Source organism: Psammomys obesus, unplaced genomic scaffold, assembly GCF_907164565.1.
Source record: "Psammomys obesus unplaced genomic scaffold, mPsaObe1.curated_primary_1811, whole genome shotgun sequence".
NCBI lineage: Eukaryota > Metazoa > Chordata > Mammalia > Rodentia > Muridae > Psammomys > Psammomys obesus.
This window is the reverse complement of record NW_026596256.1, coordinates 4,880,151-4,900,709: the sequence shown is the minus strand read 5'-3', so window position 1 is coordinate 4,900,709 and position 20,559 is coordinate 4,880,151. Positions and strand designations below refer to the sequence as shown.

The window sequence follows — 20,559 nt, the reverse complement described above, 5'->3', positions numbered from 1 at the left end:
CCACATCACAGAATCTCAAAGGGGAAGGTTGTAGGGTAAGATGGCACAGTAAACACAGGCAAAGTTAGGACAGAGATGAAAAGAGCAACAGGAAGTGGACACCTTCAGCACAGAGACACACTCACACCTTTATTACAATTTCCTAGCATTCCCAGTCAGAAATAAAGTCTCTTTGACAACAGGTAAACCTGCATTTAAACTCAGAGCCAACTTCATTTTCAAATGACTGCTACAGGGTTGTGATTTAATCATGATTGTAAAAGTTGTGTAGGCACCTTTAAGAAACTGCTTCTGTCTTCATTCTCAAGGTGTCCATCTCAGTACCTTACTGACAGGAACCAAAATACAGACTGCTAAACAAATGAAAATCTAACTTATGACACAAATATTTAAAAAAGATATCACATGGTTTCCTCATGGAAGTTAATCCTTAAGGATATACAAAGGCGGATAGTAAGAACAAGTCCATTGAAGCTTTATTGAAAATCTTGATTTCAAGTGAAATTGCTTGACACTGTAGGTAAAAATGCAGTCCAATCCTGCCGAAAAACTAACTCCTTTTCCTTGTTTGCTCAAGCCTCCAGGCACCCATCAGATAGCGAAGCCGGATAAAAAGCAGGTCTTTGCCCATCTGTAGCCAGCTCCAAAATGGAACTAACTTAGAACCTGCAATTAAAAATAAATTAAATTAAATTGGGAGAAATGTACAGTAGTTTGAAGCTACAAGCTAAGAGTCAGGCTGGGGCTGGGGCTGAATGGTAGAGTCGTTTCTACATGTGTGCATGCCTGGGCGTGTGCACACGCATGCTCAGGCATGCAGTGGGAGAGGTCGGTGACCTTTGTGAGCATCTAGCACTTCGATTTTATTTAAATCCTTTATATTGTTACTATAAAGCTGAACTGACTCTCCTCCCAACATAAAGCCGAGGCTGTCAGTATGAGGAAGCTCAGGAGAAAGTGTGAACGTTTCAGACTCCATGGGCAAAAGTGTTTGTGCATGGAGAGTATACCAGGAACTGAGTGGCAGCTCACGAAAAGTAGTAATTCCCAGGCTAAAGAGATGGCTCAGAGCTTAAGAGCACTGGCTGCTCTTCTAAAGGTCCTGAGCTCAATTCCCAGGAACCACATGGTGGCTCACAACCATCTAATAATAAGATCTGGTGCCATCTTCTGGTGTGCAGGCATACATGCAGACAGAATACTGTATACATAACAAGTAAATAAATCTTAAAAAAAGAAAAGCAATAACTCCACAGAGTGTTATGAACAGACACAGAGAAGGCCCACAAATGAGCCACTCTCTTTTCTTCTTTCTGACAGGATCACATCTTAGGTAAGCCTTGAACTCAATAGTAGCCCAACCTGGCTCTGAACTTGTGATCCATCTTTGCCTTAATCTTCTGAGGCCTGGAGTCACAGGCCTGCACAACTACACCCAGCAATGATTGCCTCAACAGGGACCAATGAATGGTGCCTGTGTCCAGGTGACAGCTGTCCACGGTTCTGCCTCCTGCTACATGGGAATAGCAGCCTAACAGTTTGTCTGGTCCTCGAGGTCACTGGTGTGGTACCTACCAGTCAGCAAATGCCTACTGGGAGGAAGGCTCAGTACTCAGTCTCTACTCAGAAGCTACCTTTAAAACAGGCCTTTCTTAGTACCCTGAGTACAAACAGCTTTCTTCTAAAAACACGGCCATGAAAGCACTTCAGAGAAATTCTCTACTGTTAATTGGGGACAAACTAGGAAGAACAATAGTTAACAACACAACTACCTCCGAGATGGAAACAAGGCAACAGCACACACCTGGAAATGATCTGACCACCACCCTCTTCAACTGCCCACAAGGTTGTCCTCTTTGATTCTTGAGTAATGGTTTTAAATTTCTATAAATGAGCTACAGTTGGTATAAGCCAGAGACACCTGAACTCAGGCATCACACATGCTACTGCAACAGGAGTCCCAGAGATGGGCTGAAGGCCATAAGCACCGGGAAGGGAGGACTTTGCAAAGGTCTCCAGCTGGTCATGCTAACAGCCTCACATGGTGAATTGTTTGGGTTTATCCCAAGGTAAATGCAGGAGAAATTGAGAGTTTACACTGCACACGGTCAGTGCTGCTTTAACAGAGCTTCACATGTTTATGTTGACCTCACAGGCCTAAAGATTTTAGACCTTTATGTTTCGGAATGTATGTGCAGATGCAGGCAACCCTCCCAAGGCTGAGATGAGGACTGCTGGAGTCTGTGAGTTCAAGACAAGCCTGGGCAATTCAGGGAGAGCACACTCAAAAGCAAGGGCGCAGGCGTGGTTTAGCTCTATGCTGAGGTTTGCTAGCACTCAGCTAGTAACACTGGAGGCCCAGGAAACTTGGGTCAGGAGGAGGCCCACTGAAGACTCAAAGAAGAGTCTGAAGGAAATCTGATGGAACAGAGGGCTCTGTGGGGAGCTGAGGAGGTCCCATGAAGGAGATGGATGAACTCAAGCCAGCAGCCTCAGACAACTGCACTGCCCGGCTAAGGACCAGCTGTAAACAATGCACTCACCCTCGATTTCTGTCCAGTTGACGGCAACTTCTGCTATAGGGATTTGAAGAAACTGTGCTATGTACAACAGTTCTACGTCAAATGCCCTGAAACAGAAAATACGTTGATGTTTATTTCTAAAAGGATAAGTGGGGCCACCAATCAGATGTCCACCAGGGCAGGTTTGGATGCTTACGGGGCAGATGCAATAATTTTATGCAAAATTGAAGGCGAGACCGACAGAGGGGTCTGATCAGAAGCTTCGAGGAGAACAAGATATTCAGTGTGGGCATGTGACATTTAAATGAGAAATGCTGAACCAAAATGCTAAAATGCTAAACCAGAATGCTAAACCAGAAATGCTGAGCCATGGCTCAGAAACCCTCAGATGAAATTGGCCTTGTGTGCTTACACCGATGTTTTTAGTCTCGGCCTCACAGGTCTCTGAAAGGGTACAGAACTGCCAGGTTGCTGAAAGGGCTCCCTAGTCACCTGCTTCTCCACTTTCTCCTGGCAGCTAGGGACTCCTGTTTCTTTCCAGACGTAGGTCCCTGTCCCTTCCTTGAGCTGTCTTGGCCAGGGTCCTAGCAGCTATGCTATTGAAGCTAAGTCTGGAAGGCTCTGGCGGTCACAGGTACCCTCAGGCATTACCCTGTCCCAGCACATATGGGTACAGCCACACCTAACATGGATCCCTTCCTTCACAGGGAACTAGATCTTCATATCCACCATTTTCATCACGAAAGCAAAACCAGGCAGCAAGAGCTGATAAATGGTGCCTCAGCCAGGAGCAGGGATCAGGAATGCTGGGTAAGCCCTAGGGAATGGAGAATGACTAGAATAGGATGCCAACAGACAGCTGCACCTGAAGACCACCTACTTCATACTTCACCTGTTTTAATCTAGGAAATAAAAGATTTTAAAACACACACACACACACACACACACACACACACATACATGATAATTTTTATTTTGAGGCTATAGGTTAAGAGATTTTTTTTGTAGTTTACATGAAATCTGTTTCTAGAGAAGATGCCAGACCCTCAAACACAGATGCACAAAAGTGGTAGAGGCATCAAACAGGAGCACATATTAGGTAATTATGGGGATAACAGTCAGAGCAAGCCACACAGAGCTTGTGATGAACACTCAGGAGACCCTTGCAGCATTATTTCCCAGGTGCTGACAATGTGCCAAGCACCACTGTAGTAGAGTAGATCAGTAGTCAGGTCAGGCAGGATTCCTTCTCTTCCTGAGCCACCCCCGCCCTGCTGAAGCTAGTGATGAAGCCCAGGGCCTCAGGCCTGCAAGGACTTTTCCAACTAAGTGACTTGCCCAGATGTCAGATGTCATTCTTAGTGACATTCCTTCAAGAGCATCTGCTTGAAGAAGAGAAATCAGACTTAAGGAGAGAGAACTGTGGGTACCCACACCCTTTAAATCATATTTTAACATAATTTGCTGGGGGGGGGGGTTATAAGCTCCCAGTGATACAACCCAAACTTAAAACCTAAAAACTCCCAGGATACTTACTATCTCTTTAAGAGAGATGATGATGATGATGATGATGATGATGATGATGATGATGATGATTATTTTAAGAGAGATTCTTAAACAGGCCCAGGAGCAAAAAAACAGCCTATAGTGGGCAGACCTGAGACTTAACATAACAAAACTGGCTGCCTACAGTCTAACAGGAGGGGTATACAAGCGTGGCTTCCTTATACTATGGCTGGCTTAGTGCAACAACAACAGCCATAGGTGGAAAAAAGGAACTGGAGGCAGACAGACCTCTAGACAGAGTTTGACCTAAAACAGCCTCTAAAATAAAACATACCGTGGCAGAGGATGTTTTAATCCCTTTTGGCTTTGTTTTGGTTGTCACCATCATAGACCTGGTTTAATGTTTAATGGTGATGGCTTTTTTCCATGCCTTCGAGAAAATGGGGAAAAAGCCAAGGAATGGACTACTAAGTTACAGACAATAGAAAGGGCACTCTTCCTAATAAAAATTAGATTAATAACAGCTAAAATTCAAAGCTCTCTGGCTGCAAGATATTTGTCAGCTCTTTCTGGGAAGGGTCCACCAATTTACTGTAACAACAACTAAATTCCAAAAAACTGGGCTTTGCTTGTTACAGCCTAAATTGACACAACTGACCCCAAACTTAAATTTTTCTTGTCTCTTTGATTTTTATTTAAAGGCTTTGAGTTACAATGATATTGATTTGAGAAAAAAAATTTGAACAAGTTGGTGAAGGCACATGCCTTTAATCCCAACACAAAGTAAAAAGAAACAGGCAGATCTCTGAATTCCCAATCAGCCTAATTTACATAATAAAATCCAGGATGTTTAGCCACTTGCAGAGATAGTCTAAGATTCAAAATGACAAATTTTTCCTTAAGGTTACTATATAAGTTCTTTTTTTCTTAATAATAGAGGTTATGTCCTTACTAATCTAAAGGTTAAATTCACATCGATTTTAGGTTTATGTAAGGAGAGATGATATCACACTGCTCTAAAAAACAGCCAATCTCAAAAACTGGTACTTCCACAGAACTGGTACAAAAGGGCATTTTGGCTTAAGAAATATGTTCTGTTGGTCAATGTAAGAACTCGAAATTAGGCTAGGAGACAAACATGCAAACTGCATGTCTCCTACATAAAAAAAAAAAAAACCAAAACAAAACAAAAAAAAACTTTTAAATGCTGACTAGATAAAGGTGTTACACTGCTCTGGAAGCCAGTTTATCTTTTCAAATGTGAGACATTTTCACAGGGGGGAGGGCAAATGCCTGATGCCAAAAAGACACAGAGGGCTTACAGGTGGCAAAGTAATGCCAGCCTATGTAAATCCCAGAAACTCAAATACTACAATTCATATGTTTAAAAGGCAGAACCATCCATTCCATATCAAAAAGGGGTGTGGGGGGCAAACCAAAAAAGAGCCACAACCAATGTAAAAATCCAAGTACAACATGCCCAGAATGCTTAAATGCTAAAGGTAAAAAGGAGTTTATATAAAGTTTGGCTATAAAGGCATAACTGCCCATTCTGTATAAAAAAGGGGATAAGACAAAAGTAGCTACAATATATATAAAACCCTAGGCCTAAACCGCTAAACAGGTACAAGATGCCTAAAGTATGCTTAAACTCTAAATTAAAAAGGAGTTTATATAAAGTTGACTTAAAACATGCCTTTTCTATTACTCAAGGCAACTAGCTTGTCTCTCTAACGGGAGGTCTTCTCTCAGGAGACAGGTAGCAGCTTAACCTAATACAACAGGCGCCCAAGAACCCAAAAAAGATATTTTGATCTATACAACCTTGTTTCGATTTCAACATGATAATGACTGTATGTTCAATAATAATGGTTAACTTAAATTGCTGATCCCTGTACATGGGAACAACTCTAAAACTGACTGAGACGTAAAATATGTCTCCAGCCAGAACTTCAACAATACATGGCCAATAAATCCTTGACTACAATACCCTCAAAATTTTTTATGCCATTCTTTTAATTGGCATAAATAAAACTGATTTATAGTTTAGTTTCATCCTGAACATCTCATACATTTATAACTTTAGAACTGTATAATACTTGTGAGAAGTTGTATGTTTGCAAAACAAAAGAACTGGACACCAAAGATGCTGGATCAAACCTGACAGAATTCATCCTTCCAGCATGCTGAGACATTGATATATCTGTTCCAGCATCTAGCATGTCCCAGCATTCGGCTTGTTCCTGCCCAAACTGCTTCAATTGCTGTTTCTCATCAAAGCCTGCTCCCAAGAGAGCTCTGAAGAAAGCTACTAATCTCAATTGGTCCAGCATTTTAGACTGTTCCAAACAGGACTTCTATTAAGCCTAAAATTTCTCAACATTCATAGACTGGACCACAAATGTTAATGCTAGCCTAATTAACCTTTTTTTTTTTTTTCCAATTTCCTTTGAGCTCCCTAACAGTATTTCTGCATGTCCAAAATGTCAGCTAGAAAAAAAATCATGAGAATGATGTCCAATTTCCTTTAAGGGGGGGGGGGGTTGGGTAAGTTTTTGGTTGTTTTCTATAGCTATGAATGTTTATTCTCATTGGGAGATGGTTGTAAATTATTAATGATCTCATTCAGAGAGAGAATAAGGTTAGATGCAGGAATTGCTCTCTTTTCCTTTTCCTTTTTCTCTTATCTTTCTTTCTTAGATAAGGAGAAAAGGAGTTAAAAAGAAAAAAAGAATATCTTATAGGAATAATAAGACAAAGGGTAAATTATTGAATCTACTCAACTTAAGATTTTGTTATTCTCAAACAAGGGTATTTTAAACTCTGCTATTTGCATATTGATGTAAAAATAAGTCTATTTTTAATACATTGGTTAATTTTAGTATATTGATACAAATTCAAGGTTACTTCTAATACTTTTAAACTGCTATTATAAACTGCTTAGGGTATTAGATAATGCAAGTTAATTGCTAGTTAATCAACTCATAGTCATGTCAGACACTAATCTAATTTATCAAAAGACTATACATCCTAGGTTTAACAGATAGATATGATTTTATAGACAGATTGATTACATCAAGATAGGGAAGTCTTAAAAAACTTCAGAGACCTACAGGATATGGCATTTTAAAATGTCTTTATTATTTTAAAGCTTCTTTGACAATAGGGCAAGTCATCTCCTGACAGTACCCGGCCTAACTCAAAGAAGATGATGAGCATTGAAGAACCTCCATATGAAGATGGCTTCAAATATGGCAAACAGGCCAACCAGGTAAAAAGAAAATGCGCTCATTTCATGACAGACAAAATTCTACCAAAAATGGGCAAACTTAAATGCAGGACAAGTCAACTACTGAACTCTGCCAAGACAGGGTAAGTCCTAAATAGTTCCTGCTTCATATATATGTCTGTCAAAATATACTGAGCCAGAAGGCTAAAGATGATGCTCCAGCGTATAGAGAGTTTTAGATGATTATTCAGGCAGCAAACTGCCAATTTTTTTTATTTTTTGGAAGCTGCTTAACATGTACTTCCTATTTACTTCAGTGACTAATTTTATTCCTTCTCAAGTCTCTGGTGGGGTTGAAGACCAAATAGATATATTTCCACAATTAAGCCTAAGTTGTTTATAATTTAAGAAAATGTTTTCATATAGGTAATACCAATAAGGATAAAATTCAAGTATAGAACTCTAAACTTGTCAAGCTAGGATAGATAATCAAATACTTTCTCCTAAGTTGCCCAGCATTGTGCACTAGGTTAATTTAATAAATCCTAGTCTCTGGGTGGTGATTTGGGTATACAGCTGGATTAGGAATAACTGCTGTTTAACTCCAGATAAATCAATAATAAATATTAATATTCAACAACAGCAGTATAACAGTGCATGGCTGGGAGGAAGAGGTGATGCAGGTAGGGGCGCTCCGCAGTGACCTCTAAAGGCCATGGGAAACCACTGCAGGGTGGGAAAGCACAGGGGCCAGTGTAATTTCAGAATGGCCCTGGGCTGAGTGGTGGGAGAGATGGAGAGTGACTAACAGGCTGTGGCCAGCAGGACACATGCAGGGTTGATGTCAGAGCTCATTCAGGAGGCAGAAGTGACAAGTACGTGAGGTAAGGAGGACATGACAGGGAAAGATGAAGACAGTAACCACAGGGAACTCTTTTCAGAAAAGGCTGTGGATAGAGCAGACAGGGCTAGAGCTGAAGGACAGGCAGGGTCAATGGGCTGGTTTTGAAGAGAGATAAGAAAAGGATGGACTCATGAGAGACTAGAAATGGAAAAGGACAAGTTTGAAGATGGCAAAAAAACCAGAGCTCTCAGCAATCAAATGACCAGGCTGAAGAGAGAGACCTACCTCTGGGAAAGGAGTGTGAGAAAGGGGGGAAGGAAGCTTAAGGAGACCCGGTGTATTCTAGCCACATGGCTGATATTGCCTATGCTTTGGTGAACATATAAGGTGTCACTGGCCCAAAATCGGGTACCTGTGAATGCTCCCTGAACTTATGCACTCAATCCTTACAACAGAGATTTTGGTAAGAATAGAGAAAACATTCAAGTAGGGAAAATGCCATTGTTCCTTTCTAGATAAGAGATTTTAAACATCCTAATTGGCGGTTTTCGTTCTATGCTTGTGTCAATCTGGCTCCATCTGGATATTCGTCATGAGACAAAAAGGCTGTATCCCACTGTCTGGATGCCTGCTGGGGAGGATGGCACCATACATTCCACTCAGAAACCTACCATCGTTCAATGTGCAGAGATGAGAAGGTCCGGGCTGCTGCTTCGCGGGTCAGTAATTTGAATCCGCACTGTGTGTCCCTGATTCCTTTGACACAAAGGAACCATACCAGGAAATGGAAGCCGTACATAAGAAGAGTACGGAAGTAAGAACGCTAAAACAAAGGCAAAAGAGAAATTATTTTTCCATTCTGGGAGACACTGAAGACAGCACTTAAACACACTGCTGACTGAGTGCACCTACAGTTTGTATGGCACAGGGCTGAAGGCATTTTGAACAGGATGCTGCTTCAAGAGCAGGGCAGGGAGACGTTAGTGATTCCTGGGCCTGAGTCTGAAAGCACAAGTTCTGGACCTGAGGGAGCCAGCACTGCATTCACCTGTTTGTTTTTGTTTTCAAATTATGATTGAACAAGGTAACAAAAGAACGGTGCCCACCGGAGTTCGATGGCCTTGAATAAATTACAGCAACTCTATCTCCTTAGTTACAGAATTATGTCAAAGCTGTAAGCCAAGTGCTTGGCCAGAGAGTAGTAGGAGCTCAGTAAGAGTTCTATAACGAAGGCTGAGGGCTTTACTCTCGCCACAGCTCCTCACTTGTGGTCAGGCCAGCAGGGAGACCAGAGCCCTCATCTTCTCCCACCTGCAACCCCCAATTATGTTTTGATGCTGGTGGGGGTGGGAAACCTCATCTTAAGACACAATGGAGAGATGGCTCAGAGGTTAAGAGCACTGCCTATTCTTCCAAAGGTCCTGAGTTCAATTCCCAGAAGCACATGGTGGCTCATAACCATCTATGAGATCTGGTGCTTTCTTCTGGTGTGTAGGTTTACATGCAGGCAGAATGCTGTATAAATAATAAATCTTAAACAAAACAAAACAAAACAAAAAAAGACACTCTGGGAAGGTCACATCTGCCTACTTGGTGCCTTCTACATAAAATAAACACCAGGGGATTAAACTCCTAAAAGAGCAATTACACTAAGGAAAGGAACAAACAGAAACTGAATGGTAAGAAAATGAAAATTAAAGGTGAAAACCATGGCCTGCAAACTCCTCTGCTTGAGCAGTTTTCAATGTGATATGTATGGGCATGGGAAAACATTCACGGCTGCTTTTGCTATGTGATAACAGTAATGCCTTATTTTAGAATATAGGTGTTTAATAAAAAGAAGGAGGTATGGTCTCCACTCCAGCAGCTTAATATTTTTGATTTCTAACACATATGAAAGTGTAACAGTGGCTAGAGAGATAGCTCAGCAGTTAAGAGCACTGGCTGCTCTTGCAGAGGACCTGGATTCAGTTCCCAGCACCCACACGATGGCTCACAACCATGTGTAATTCCAGTTCCAGGGCTTCTGGTGCTCTCTTCTGGCCTTCAAAGGTACTTCACACATGTGATGCACATACATGCAGGCTCACAGATACACATAAAATAACAGCAAGAAAAGCATAATAGGGTAGATAAACCAAAAAGATCTGGCTTTAATTTTTAAAACAACTTAAAAATTAGAAGATACCTAAAACATATTGTACGATACACTTCAGTAGGTGAAGCTAACAAATAAATCAGAATCTATTTTTAAAATATTAGGGAAGATGCTGCCTCAGAATTAGTAACAGTATCCCTAAGGTTTATAAAATGCAGGAAGTCAGGAGAAATACAAAGCTTATTGGTAATTTCATTTTGTTAAAAACTAAAGGCATCAAACAGATGCCAAAAGATTCCACCTCTGAATGCTTTAAAATGATGAACTCCACAGGTACCCACAAAGAAACTACAGTATTCTATCCATGCTGCACCTCACCTGTCTTACAGGAGAACAGCAACAGATGGGCTGGTACTGAAGACACAGTGAAACACTCAGAAAAGATGCATCCAGAAATTATTCTGTAAGCTACTCAACTTGCTGTTTGGCACCTTAATTCTTTGATGTTTTTTTTTTTTTTTTCACTGTCCACAGACTGGTCCCCATGGCTTGCATTATGTGCAGTGTCTGAGGAGATGGAGAAGGCCATGCTGTCACTCCCTGACTGGATGCCCCGTGTCTCCTGGAGACAGCTTCCTATAAGGAAGATGGAGGTCTGTAATGGTCTGGATAGAATGCTAGTACAGGGTGGCAGTTACAAGCAGCAGCTCAGTAGGCAAGTCCTGCTTGTCAGGGAGCAGATGAGGCCCCCTCTGTATAATGGGCCAGAAACTCTGATCACTCAGTAGGTTTAGAGGTGAAGAAATGGATACAGAACAAGACACATCAGAAACACGAAGACCTGGGAGAGCCCTGAGTCTCAGCCTCCAGTGCTGGAGCCCCACTGTGCCCAGTGTCAACTAATGCAAGTTCTCTTAAGTAAAAAGAATTTACAGTATTAAAAATTTCCAAAGGGCTGAGGATGCAGCTCGATGGTGGAACACTGGCTTCACGCCTCAGCCCTACAGGAAAACCAAGGGCCAAACCCAAAACATATAGCCACAAGTGGCTCCTGAGGCCACCTCTGTCCTGTGTGGATGATGCCAACGACTGCTGATTCCTTATTTCTCATTCTCTGTTTCCCTTCACCAAACAGATTAGCCCTGCCCCACAGTGCTTAAAATTAAATAATAACAATAATAAAAGATTTACTTTTTGTGTGTGAGTGCTTTGCCTGTATGTGCACCTCATGCATGCTGTTCCAGAAGAAGGCCCTGGGATCTCCTGGAACTGGAGTTATGGATGGTTTGAACTACTGTGTGGGAGGTGGGAACCCAGGTCCTCTGCAAGAGCAGCCAGTGCTTGTAACCACATAACCATCTCTCTAGCCCCATGCTTCATATTTTTAAAAAGAAAAAAGTTTGCCCACAAGTTATTTAAATAAATGTCAGCCTATTTTCTTTTGCAAAGCAAACTCTGTTCTTTTAAAGAGGTAAGTATGCTGTGTTCACGGCATCATCCTCTCGTCATACAACATAATGCTTCACAGGTATACCCATGTCAGGCTGTATTATCAGTCCACTAGCTGGGACTCTGTTACATTTCCCATCCCTGAATTCAACAACTCCTAAGCCTCCTGGACACATACTTTCCCCTCTCTTTCTCCCTTGTATAAATATGTCAATGAAAGTCAAGTTTTCTATATTAAATGTCTCTAATAGGGATATTCTCCGTGGTTAACAGATTAACCTTCTCACACACTAATGAGAACTGGATCGTATATCGGATACTAAGTGGATACTAAAAGTGTTTATTTTGGAGCTGGAGAAATGGCTCAGTGGTGACACTGGCTGTTCTTGCAGAGGTCCTGGGTTCGGTTCCCAGTACCCACAAACACCAGTAACTCCAGCTCCAGGGATCCAGTTGCTCTCTTCTGCAAGAGCCAGTCATGAGTGCAGGCAGAACATTCAGACATAAAAATAAAAAATATTATATATATATATATATATATAAAGTGTATCTCTGAAAAATGGAGCATATAGGGAAGTGGTTCTCAATCTGTGGGTCATGACCCCTTTGGGAGCCAAAAGACCCTTTCACAGGGGTCGCATATCAGACCCTGTATATCACATATTTACATTACTATAACCATAGCAAAGTTACAGTTATGAAGTAGCAATGAAGTAGTTGTATGGTTGGGGGTCATTACAATATGAGGAACCATACTGAAGGTTCACAGCGTTAGGAAGATGGAGAACCATTGACCAGGACTCATGTTGGAGTCCCCTTACAGCTGTAGGAGCTGTCTCTTTGCTTCCCTTCAACAAATGAGTTTGGTCTCAACTCCTGTGACGGTTTACGACTTTGCTGTCAGTGTCTTGGATGGTTTAGACTCCTCTCCTACCACATTTCAGAATCATGGAGGGGAGACATTCCATCTTTTATTTGAACAGCTCTTGAATTAAGGTAGACAAAAGTGGCCTGGAACCTACCCCAAAGACAGGACAGTGGTCTCATCCTAGAGTCTGATTCAGAGCAACAGACTAGCCTCCCTAGGTAATCCTGGCCACACACTGACAATGGTTACTCTTTCCTTTCACTAATGGGCCACCGTGAACCTGACAGGTACTGGCCCTGGCACTCAACACCTCCAATTAAAGTGAAAAACCCGACTGTGACTTCAAACACCACAGACAACTCCTCACTGAACTGTTTTGTCCTTCAAGCTGCTCTGACTTTAGTATGATCTACAAGAAAGCAGATCCCCAGTCTTTGGTGACCTGTATTTATCTAAGGGGATGATAGTCATGACCCTGACAATCTTCAGTGGAGTGTTTTCCTCAGAGACATGAAACAAGAAGTATTTATAATCTAAACAAAACTCAAAATATACTCTGAATAGAACATATCATAAAAGCTCAGGACTAGGAATGTTCCAGAATTTGTACTTTTTTCTGACTTTGGAATTTTTTTATACACACACACACACACACACACACACACAGAGAGAGAGAGAGAGAGAGAGAGAAAGAGAGAGAGAGAGAGACACTCCCACAACTTTAGAAAATAAATATTTTTCTGTTAAAAAAAAAAAGCAATGTTTAGAAAGTCTGCCTTGACTGAACTGTCTTAAAAACATCTCTAAGAGCGCTTCCATCCTGAGGCAAAGTTTCTACCTGTCTGTGCACACTTAAAGAAACCAACTCTGAAATATGCTAATCTTTCATAAACTCCAATGAAGCTGAAGGGAAGCTTATTTTTGAGAGAAAACATAGGAGCCCATTTCTTGTCAGATGTGTATGTAAAAAGGGTTTATAGGTTGATGCGATTCTGTCCATGGCAGCTCAGGAAAGCCTCACCTGGGCAATTGATTCTTTCTCCAGATGAGCTCGGGACCCACATGCGATGGCCATTTGTTCCTGAGGAAAACGGAACACCATTTTTCTCTTTAAGTATCACATATAACTACACTCATTTCAATGTAAATGTCTCATCTTTAGAAATACTTTGAAAAAATAAGATTATATTTGTGAAGTTTTTTGAGGTTTCAGAATATGCGTGGCTTGGAGACAGTCAAACTTCATTAAGAGGATGCTGATGAATGCAGTAGTACACACCTTCAGTCCCAGCCCTTAAGGGGCAGAGGCAGGTGGGTCTTTGTGAGCTCAACGCCAGCATGCTGTACAGTGAGACCCTGTCTCTACACACACACACAAAGTTAAACATTAGGTAAATTCTGACTTTGTTTTTGAGCCCGGTGCTCTTGGCCACCACTCTCAGCGTGTTCTTATACTCACAGGCCACGGCTGTAGGTCGCTCAGCCCCTTTTCTAGTTTCTCAACATCTGGGAACTTTGTGGCTCCATCAGCATCTGCCATGAGGATCTTCTCTCCTCGAGAACTGAAGACACCCTGTGTTCAAAATTTCCAGGCGAAAGAAAAGTTGCTTAGAATTACGTTCAGAATCAATGGCATTTCAGTTCATTCTATTTTAGGATACCCAAGATGACAGAAGGAGGCCAAAGTTTATTGCTAAGGGGATAGGATATCCCCACATATATCTACTGTCATTTCATTGTTCCTAAGTTTTACACTCCTCCTAAGCCCGACAACCATTACACTGGTGTTCTATGTGCCCCATAGTGTAGTTGTTGTTCACGTGACTCCACAGGCAACTTGAGTAACACATAAAAGAGCCTGTCCTCAGACAAACTGCACAGAAACAGTACACATGCTTTGGGTGTGGCTGTGCACATCCGTAATCCCCACTCAGGAGGTAGAAGCAGGAGGATTTGAGTCTGAAGCATCATGTTCTTGTGAATGCAGCATAAGAAGTTAGTTAACTTTATTTTGGTGCCTTAAGGATTTTAATTTAGTTCATGGACTTCAGGCCCAGCACTTCATTCTGTCTGTTCTGGTATCTGACACTTGATAAAATTGGTTTCACTCGTTACTGCAAACCATACTGTATGTGTGCATGTCTCACAGGGAATTAATTGCTTATGAACTCCCAAGTTCTGTGCTGTGCCGGAGAGAGGGACATGGCAGCTGTGACAGCATCAGCACTGACCACAGTCTTTTACATGTGCACAGACCCCTTTATCACCGACCCTCTGCGAGAGCCAGCCTCCCCCTCGTGTTCCTCCATCTCCCTCTGAGCTGCCTCAACTGACTCGTGGCATCTCCCAGGCATTCTCCCCTTTTCTGTCTTATCTCTACCACAGTGCAAATGAAGCAAGCTTCATAAATATTACACTGGTTGATGGCTCATGCCTTTTTTCAAGTCTTATTCTTGGTTAAGTCTAAAGATACTGAGGGAAGCCTAGGGAGGGCAAGAAGGGACAGTGGAGGGTGACTGTGACTCATTTATATTATCTCCATATATGAAAACGTGCAAGGAAACATATTATTTTCTACAACTTATGCTATTCATTTTTTTAAAGATTTAATTTTTATATGTATGAGTGCTTTGTCTACATACATGTATTCGCACCATGTGCATACAGTGCCTGAAGAGGCCAGAAAAGAGTACTCAATCCCCTGGTCCTGCAATTACCACATGGATGCTGGGAACTGAACCTGGGTCCTCAGCAAGAACAGTCAGTGCTCTTATCTAATGGGCTATCTTTCCAGGCCCAGTGTTGTATTTAAATAAAAATTAGGCAGATAGATAGATAGATAGATAGATAGATAGATAGATAGATAGATAGATAGAAAGAAAGATGGATGGATGAGAGGGTGGGTGGATGGACAGGTAGATACTCCCTGGCCAAAGCCCATGATTTGAACTCACATGCCCTTATTATCCTCCTGTGGCAAACACTGTCAGTCACCTACCCAAGGACCTGATGTCACAAAATCACGGCTTCCTCCTTTCAGAAAGAACCCTGATTTTGTCAAGAATGAAAATAAAATACATTATGAACAGGTATGGTGACACAAACTTGCATCTCAGCACTTCGGAGGCTGAGACAGAAGGATTGCTCTGAGTTCAAGGCCAGCCTGGGTTTCAGAGGCAGACACTATCTAAACAACAACAACAACAAAACAGGGAGGAAAAAAGAAAAGCCAACAATAAGAAAACAATCTTCATTCTCTCTAGGAACGGGGATGGCCTTGTGATACTTTCCTGGGCCCTGAGATGTGAGCAAGTTCCCAGGAGGAGTTTGGGAAGGTACATTATTTCCTCATTCTGCATGGCATGTGCAGGTGAAAGGAAACATTCTAAGAGTCACTTTGGGTTCCTAAGGAAAAGGTGAAAGGTGAGTGTCAGGCCCTCTGCTGACAACGGAGGGCTAAACAACAGTCCTCCTGCTTGCCTCTAGGCTTCCTTTTCAAGGAAGATAAACCACTAGGTCATTTCAGGAGTGTTCGCTGCATATTCTTTTCCTACATTGGGTTCTTTGGTCCTTCCTGAAAGTTGAACTTATGTTCTATCTGACAGGCCTTTACTGAAAACAACTGCTCTGGCCTAGGCCTTGTGGGTACCTTACCCGAGCCCCTCCCCAGTCTCCTGGCCTTCCCTCCACTTGTGCACATGCCTGTCTTTCCTGTTACACAGTGCTGCATCAGCAGACCCAGGATTCACCTAGGTTCAGGCTATCAGGCTCTGCAGTTCCTTCCCATGGAAAAGCTCAACACACAAGAACATGTTCTCCTATTGTAAGCAACACTGCCATAGCCACAGCAAAGGCAACATGAAATTCAACACAAACGTTTTCTGAGTCATCTGGAATATTAAAGACAGGGCGTGATGCTTAGATTTTATTAAATCAAACATATAGTTATTAAAGGTATTGGTAATTTGAAAATATTGCTATTTTGTGTGGCATTCTAGGCTGAAAATGGTTATTAAAATACCTTTTTTTTTTTAAACAAAAATCAGAATTATTACCATCCTAACGGCACCACCTTTCCCTCGGTTCTGCACCAGTGTTATCACTCGTACTTTGTCACTTCCGTATTTCTGACAGTATTTTAAAGCGACCTGGGGATGACATAAAAGTCAGAATACAGTTAGCTTGGAGAACTGATGTCAAAGATATGAGTTACCGTGATGTGATCGGAACATGTTACATGCATGTACTAAAATACAATGCTGTGCCCCACAAACATGTGCAACCCCTACCTTGTCAGTTAAGACACGCACAGCCAGTATACACAGAAAGGTGGGCAATGACAGATCCCACAAGTCACACAGACTGGATTTTCCCTCGGGGCCAGACACCACACCGGGTCACACTTCTTGTGACCAGAGTCTTAATGGGAATCACGTAGGTCAGGGTGCTCTTTGGCATATCCCTGGTCGGGGAGGGGAGGCTGTCTGTTAACTGACAAGGTAAGACCCAGCCCACTGTGGGTGGCACCATTCTCTAGGCCAGGCCCTGAATGCTGTATGACTGAAGAAAGTTAGCTAGCAGGCAGATATTACAGATACGTTTGTTTCTCCCTGTCCTTGACTGTGGATACAATGTGACCAGCTGACTTCTGCCCCTGTGATCTCCCTGCAGCAATGAACTGGAACCTGTGAGGCAAATAAACCTCTTCTCCCCAAAGCTGCTTTTTCAGTCAGGGCATTTTACTAGCAAGAGAAGTGAAACTAGGACAGAAAGTTACAATCACAGCTTTGGGTTCCTCTAACAGGTGGACATCAGCCACATGTGCTGGAGGACTCCAAGCTATCAAACAGCCATTCCAAAAGCACACACATTTACCTTTGAAGTCTGATCTTCACTGCCGTCGTCAACTACTATCACCTCATAAGTGAACGTGGGGTCATGTTTCTGCAAGAAGCAAAAACTACGAATCATAATTGGGCAAGATTATGATAGAGATTAATAAAGTCGTAAGTAGTTTTAATTGTCTTTTCTATTTTTGTGTGCATGTTTAACATGTATGGTAAGGGAGGACAACGGCGCTGCACATATGGAAGTCAGAGGACAACTTGTGGGGCACTGTTTCTCGGGAAAGGCTGTCCTCCAACCTCTGTAATGTGTACCAGCTTGTACACTGTGGGTCACAGGGAATCAACTCATATGGTCAGGCTGGGCATCAGGGCCCTTGGCAGCCTATGAAACTGTAACTTAAAATTATTATTATTGTATGTGCGCATGCACGAATGCACATTCATGTTGGCTCTCTCCTTCCACTGCGGGTTCTCAGGAATTGAACACGGGTCATCATCCATGCACAGCAAGCTCCTTTACCCGCTGAGACATCCTGAGAGCCCCAACAAAACTGCAATTTAGGCAGCAGGTGACAAATACGAACAGTCGTACATGAACCAAGTGAAATCAACAGGCTCAGAAAAAGCAGGACAGACGATGGGCAGAATAGAAGCTGGGGCCCCACGGACACCGAGAGCTGTGTGCAGTGCCCTCGCCTGCCCTGTATCACACTTGTGGAAGCAGCAGTGTGCACCTGTGACGCTAAGGCAGGCTGGGAAGGAGACATGCATGAGAAAGAAGTCCGTGAGGTCTGAGGAAGATTGGACATGGCTCCATCACTCCACAGCCTTACAGGAGCCCCGTTCACTTTACACTAAAGTTCTCAGTCTGTAATAGTCCCTCTTGGCCTTAAAACCCAAAGCCAAGTAAATCAAAATAAGGGATTTTCTTGACAGAGAGACAGTAAGAGGCCCAGCTATAAAGCCCATTTCATCTTTAACTGTCCCTAGACATCTCCAGAGAGAGAGAGAGAGATGTGAATTACTATGCTTTTGAGTATAAAAAGTCCAAGTATTTAAAAATATATATACACATCTTTGAGGACTGAACATATAGCCCCTGTAGTATGTCCACCTAGCATGACTGAATGCCCGCATGTATGTTCCGATGTAAGTAAACCCAATAATGGTGACTGTTTTTGAGGATAGGTTGTACTCAATTATTTTACTTTTGTACAACTAATTTATAATTTAAAAATTTTTTAAGACTGCAATTTTGCATCACTTAGTGTCAATTCATCCGAGAAACAAAGATCAACAGACTATGCTAGGAAGACCCCAATAGATCTCTTTCTACCTAACTATACACACACACACGCGCACACACACACACACACACACACACCTACCTCTTTTTAAGGAAATCACAGACGTCTGCACATGTAATCTTTGATATATCACCAAGCAAGAGAGAATGAGAAGTTGGGGGAGGGTACATGAGAGACATGCCAGCTTCCTACACGCTGGGCCTGCTTAGTGACAGCCAGCAGCAGGCTGAGCCACAAGCGGCCCAGAGATGAGAACTGCCTCCCATGATGCCTCCCATGATGTACCCAGCTTGGGGTCCACGATTGGTCACCTGGTTTAGTTTTATCTAGACACGTGACATTGAAAGAGAAGTGTGATACCTGTCTCTTTTCTAGGTAGTTCAGGGCTTCATCCATCATCACGGGCACTAAAGGGAAAACATATTTTATAGATTGCTTTTGACAATGGGTTAGCTAGCCCCAGCACACTCCATGTACATAGGGAACATGTACCCGGCATCCTCCAAGCCCCAGTGGGTGTCACCCAGGCCATTCTCACCAGGACTGTCTCCTACCCTGATCCTATTTCTTACCTCTCTAGAAAATGTCAACCCTGCCCTCTCACTTTCCCCCTTCCCAATCATAGCTCCAACTCCTCAGGGAGAGCAAGCACTGCAAGCTTCCTCTTCTTCTCAAATGACCCACTAGCAAACAAACTCAAATAGAACTTACACCGTTTTTCTTCGTTATAAGAAGGCACGACAACAGACAACTGTTTTGTAGGTGAGTCCCAGATGCTGGGTAAAGCTTCCTTCCGACCTTTGGCATTGAGGAAGAATTTCTCTTCTTCGTGTTGGTGACATGGTGGCATTTTTGTAGCCGTTATAAAGGCGACAATAGAAACCTAAAGGCAAACAAGAAAGACAGGTTACACAGATTTACCATTTGTTGTTCTAAAACATTATCAGTTGTGTTTTTTATTGGGAGGAAGGAGAAAACGTAGTCTCAAGTTTGACTCTTTAACAGTGTTCTGGAGGTGGTTCTGCTGTTACATGGCAGCCAGCCCCCTAAACAGCCCCCTATGACCTGACGACTGTCCTTGTCCCCATTAGTAACGTGCTGCTGCTTTAGGAGGCTTTGTTTCTACCTCTCACTCTTCACTCGGGTCTCTGTTACGCCAGATTCTAAAGTCCATATGGGAACTCCAGCCTACTCTTACAAATGGACAGCAGAGTACCATTTCCTTTCCGGAGCGCGTATGTGAGAGGACAAATCCATTCAACAGCTGTAACATGGAAGGACCAAACAGACTCAGCCCATGAAGGAAAGGTTCCTTGGAGCCCATGGCAGACACCATAATGCTTAGGAATGTATTCTGATACTTATCCGTGATTTGAATTGAGAATACAACATCTTCTAGAGTAACGTATAAGACTTGTAGGCTCTTGGGGCTGGAGAGATGGTTCAGCAGTTAAGAGTACCAGCTGCTCTGGCAAGGAACCCAGGTTTAGTTCCCAGCATCTACGTGACTGCTTGCAACCATCCACAACTCTAATTCTAAGGATCTGGCACCCTTTTCTGGCCCCTGAGGACATGAGACATGCACAGATTGCACACACATTCAAACAAAGTACTCATACACACAAAATAAAAAATGAGTGTGAGCACAGGGACAGCAGCCACAACGATGGTTAAGAGTCCTCCTATGAGGACTCAGGAGTTGAGAACACTGGCTGCTCTTGCAGAGGACCCAGTTCAGTTTCCAGCTCCCATGTAGTAGTTCACAACTAACTGACTGCTTCAAAGTACAGCTCTAGGGGAACCATGTCTCTGGCACATACCCGAATGCCCACGTATACGTATACACACACACACACACACACACACACACACACACACACACACACACA

General features: G+C 42.6%; 1 protein-coding gene across 3 annotated transcripts in view; it reads right to left on the bottom strand.

Moving 5' to 3' along the window:
• Positions 1–116: 116 nt before the first annotated feature.
• The window catches only part of Alg5 (ALG5 dolichyl-phosphate beta-glucosyltransferase), a 22,259-nt gene continuing 1,816 nt past the window's right edge, over positions 117–20,559 (bottom strand). Inside the window, exons 2-10 of one of the 3 annotated variants that reach the window (XM_055596874.1) lie at positions 19,382–19,553; positions 19,031–19,077; positions 17,392–17,460; positions 16,572–16,664; positions 13,976–14,089; positions 13,538–13,597; positions 8,773–8,924; positions 2,544–2,629; positions 117–666 (exon numbers count right to left, since the gene is read on the bottom strand). In XM_055596874.1, the coding sequence (XP_055452849.1) occupies positions 551–666; positions 2,544–2,629; positions 8,773–8,924; positions 13,538–13,597; positions 13,976–14,089; positions 16,572–16,664; positions 17,392–17,460; positions 19,031–19,077; positions 19,382–19,553 (909 nt within the window). In that variant the 3' untranslated portion in view covers positions 117–550. Of the gene's footprint in view, positions 667–2,543; positions 2,630–8,772; positions 8,925–13,537; positions 13,598–13,975; positions 14,090–16,571; positions 16,665–17,391; positions 17,461–19,030; positions 19,078–19,381; positions 19,554–20,559 lie in introns of those variants that run through there. The other 2 variants (XM_055596876.1, XM_055596875.1) reach the window with 2 other exon arrangements.